Here is a 3,799-nt window from a genome sequence, read left to right on the forward strand (position 1 = left end):
TGAAACATTTATTTCAACACAGAAAACTTACCATATAAAAATTACTCTGAATCTTTCATAGTTTCATTCCTTAATATTTTTTGCCCTAGTGACTTTGAACATAGTTAACATTTAAAGTTAGAGACTGTTAAGCAAGAAAATTGTAGGCCTTTGGATCAGGGCATGAATTTTTGGAGCACTGAACACCTAGCAGTGGTCTTAAGCACCTTACAGGGATATTAACAACTATGGTAAGAAGCATAAATGTGACCAGAGAAAGGTGCATTTCTGTGGTTAAGAGCTGGACTATACTGCTCCCAAACATCATCCTTCCCAAGCTGCCAGAGCCTCATGTAATTGGTTTAAGTACTTTTTGTTCCTGTTTGAACTTGTGTATACCAAATTATTTGAAATATAAATATTTTATATTTAATAAGATATCAAATAAAGATACCTCTGAGTAGTTGCCTTCAAAAACATAATCCTTCTGTAAACACGATTACCTGACCTTCCCCAGTTAAAAGTCAAGTGTTTTGATTTATTTCTGATCTCAGCACTTGGAATTATTTTTTTTTCTGTCACTTTTTAAAATTAAAAAAAAAAAACTTGTACAATTTTTATGTCCTAAGCATGAAAGATGTTTCTTCAGAATGTAGCCATGTATACTCTTAACATTAGAGAGATTAATAAGTCTGGGGTTGAATTACATGGGTTTATCTGAGCTGTCAGACTTTGGATTCTGGAGTTTGCCGATTGATTCCTTGTCTCATTAACATCCACAGCAACATTTTCATCGATGCCAGCAGATACCACATGCATAGGCTGTGTGAAATTCAAGGGTGTATTTTTGTGCTGTCTAGGTCAGGTTCCTACCTTCTGCATTCATCCTTTAGCACTAAATTCTTCATGGACTTATTGAGGTTGCACAATTCATGTTATTACCAACAAAAGTATAAAATTCTCTTTCTGATTTTGTTCCCAGGTCTATGTATTTTCACATGCACATTCTAAGCATCCTGGTGTTGCTCGTGTTACCGATCCGATCTCAAGCCCACTCCATAAGAAAGCCTCAGAATCAGGCCATGCTGAACTCTGTTAAAAGCAAAGACAAATGATGCCTCCAAAGAAAATTGCTGATATTGGGAAATCAAACTGTCACATTGGAAACAAAGAAAGAAGAAGAACGGGTGTGATGAGGGTCGAAGTACAAGACAAACGGCATTTCTATTGGTTATTTTAAAATCTTACTGGACAGGGCAGAAAAGAGCCTGAGTGACTGTATTTCAAATTATTCCAGTTAACAGAGATTTTACAGGCAATGTTTACAGGCTCATGGGGCATTTTGATTTTTTAATAAATATTTTTATGAAGTGTTTTTATATATTTAAACTTTTTCACACAGAGAGGCATTTTTGCTCTTTTACAGAAGTGTACAACTATTAATCAGTAAATAATCCTGTGATGAGAGGGACAGGAAGCAGCTAGTAAAGAGTTAGACCAGCTGCCTGATAGCCTGGCGCTGCGGGCAGCTGGCAGGGGAAGCTTTTCATCTCTTGGCTGTGGAGGGAGATGCTGCAAGTAGAAAACTACGGACATAGAGTTGATCAAGATGCTGGCGCTGACTTCTGCCGCGGCAGGGAGAAGAGGAAGCAGGGCTTTCCCCGGCAGTCCCCAGAGCAGGGACTGCAGCCTAAACCTCGGCAGCAAAGGTGTTTCACATCCTTCAACGTGATACCTGCTGGTAATGAGGGCAAGACAAGTCCCTTGGGAATTGGTGTCTGTCAGCACAGGCGACTGGCCAAGTCAAAATCTAAAGCCAAGTAAAAGCAAAAGGAAAGTGGGGAGTGCAGAGGGAAGCCAACCTAGAGTGCAAGAAGGGACATACACCCTGTGATCTGTAGAGTTGTGCTTCTCTAATGACGCAGCTGGTGCTCATTGCTACATCAGCGTTACTCTGCAGTTTTAGCCTGATGCAGCACTTCCATTTTGGTATCTAAACAACTGAGAGCCCATGCAGGTTTAGCGTCTTAAAGCTCGCAGATATGGGTTAAATATGAAAAAGGTTTGTAATGGATGAGACTGTTCTACTCAAAAACGTCCCATCTTACAGCGGGGTTACTTTCCAGCAGGATAACACTAATATGAAACCTAAACGGTAATTATCATAGTCACAATAAATCATTCTCTACAAAACAATTGTGATGTGATATGATCATCACAAGAGTCAAGACTGAGTGCTTGTATGATCTTGTCATGTGACTTGGCCTGTTGATGCAAGTTTCCCTGTCTGTAGTCCTTGGCTTACAGGGATGTTTTGAGGCTTAATTTCTAAGAGCTTGTGCACTGAGATAACTTTTTGCAGAATGCTGTGTCAGGTTTTTTAATTTGATTTTTTCTAAATCCACTTACCTACCCCAATAAAACAGGCTCCTACAACACATCAAAACCAACTAAAACATTTTTTTAAATGACTGTTTTCCAGGAATGTTTTTACCAGGATTTTGTAGAAGAAATTCCCTTGTTAAAGTGTTGGTATTTCTTTAAGATCATTTAACTGATGTGTGATTGGGCAAAGAATCTGCTGTTTACTGCATCCTGATTTTTGTGTCAGATTAAAATCTTGCAGAATCCTAACATTTTGGGAAGAAACAAATAGGTGAAACCAAAACAAGTTCCCCAAAAAGTTTGGTATTTTTTCTTTTCTCTGGTGGGAAGTTTTGGTCCTGTGACCACCTCATGATTTAGAGTGTAGTTCATGGAAGACTTTATTTGGTAATTTATTTTGAAGGTGAGATGGGATTAAAAGGTTGATCAGAATAAACAAAATGCTTTGTGTCACCGCCTGGAATTATTAATTACAAATGTCTAATGTGAAAATGAGCGAGTGGGTGTGAGATCCCTCACACTTGTGAGGAGAGGTGTTCAGATCTGCCGGATTTTACAGAGCAGCTGGGCTTTATATCCTACTCCTGCTGGAATGGAGACGAGATGACCCCCGTGCGTTTTTGTGGCAGCTTTGTCCTTAATGTGACCAGTCCTTATTTGTCCTCATGTGTGTGTTCTCCTTGTGGCACCAGCCTCAGCTGCATCTGGGACATCTAAGGTTTCCCTTGAGGTCTGGCTGGTTTCTTGTGGGAGAGAACCAGGGCACGTCCCCAGGGAGGACATGGGCTTGGGCGCTGCTGGCTGTGGCGTCCTGTGGGCTGAAGCCAGCCTGCATTTACCTCCCAGAAACATAAAATCCAGGCTTTGGCAAGCCTGCAGAAGACAAACGTTTCCAACAGGTTGGCTTTACAGAATCATAGCATCATTAAGGTTGGAAAAGACCTTTAAGATCATCAAGTCCAACCACCGACCCAACACCACCATGCCCCCTAAACCATGTCCCGAAGTGCCACGTCTGCATGTTTTTTGAACACATCCAGTGATGGTGACTCCACCACCTCCCTGGGCAGCCTGTTCCAAGGCTTGACCACTCTCTCAGTAAAGAAATTCTTCTCAATATTTAGTCTAAACCTCCCCTGGCGCAACTTGAGGCCATTTCCTCTCGTCCTATCACTAGTTACTTGGGAGAAGAGACCAACACCCACCTCACCACAACACCCTTTCAGGTAGTTGTAGGGAGCGATAAGGTCTCCTCTCAGCCTCCTCTTCTCCAGACTGAACAACCCCAGTTCCCTCAGTGGCTCCCCATAAGACTTGTGCTCCAGACACCTCACCAGCTTCCTTGCTCTTCTCTGGACACGCTCCAGCACCTCAATGTCCTTGTAGTGAGGGGCCTAAAACTGAACACAGGATTCAAGGTGCGGCCTCACCAGTG

At 41.8% G+C, this 3,799-nt stretch overlaps 1 protein-coding gene across 1 annotated transcript in view; it reads left to right on the top strand.

Annotated features, from left to right (window-relative positions):
• MBOAT1 (membrane bound O-acyltransferase domain containing 1) overlaps positions 1-1,094 on the top strand; it is a gene marked incomplete at its 5' end in the record, with an annotated part of 32,701 nt that extends 31,607 nt beyond the window's left edge. The window contains one exon of the mRNA XM_010284558.1: positions 962-1,094. Coding sequence (XP_010282860.1) covers positions 962-1,094 — 133 coding nt within the window. The remainder of the gene's footprint in view (positions 1-961) is intronic.
• Between the last annotated feature and the right edge of the window lie 2,705 nt (positions 1,095-3,799).

The sequence above is a fragment of the Phaethon lepturus genome, unplaced genomic scaffold, assembly GCF_000687285.1.
Source record: "Phaethon lepturus isolate BGI_N335 unplaced genomic scaffold, ASM68728v1 scaffold19753, whole genome shotgun sequence".
Classification (NCBI taxonomy): Eukaryota; Metazoa; Chordata; class Aves; order Phaethontiformes; family Phaethontidae; genus Phaethon; species Phaethon lepturus.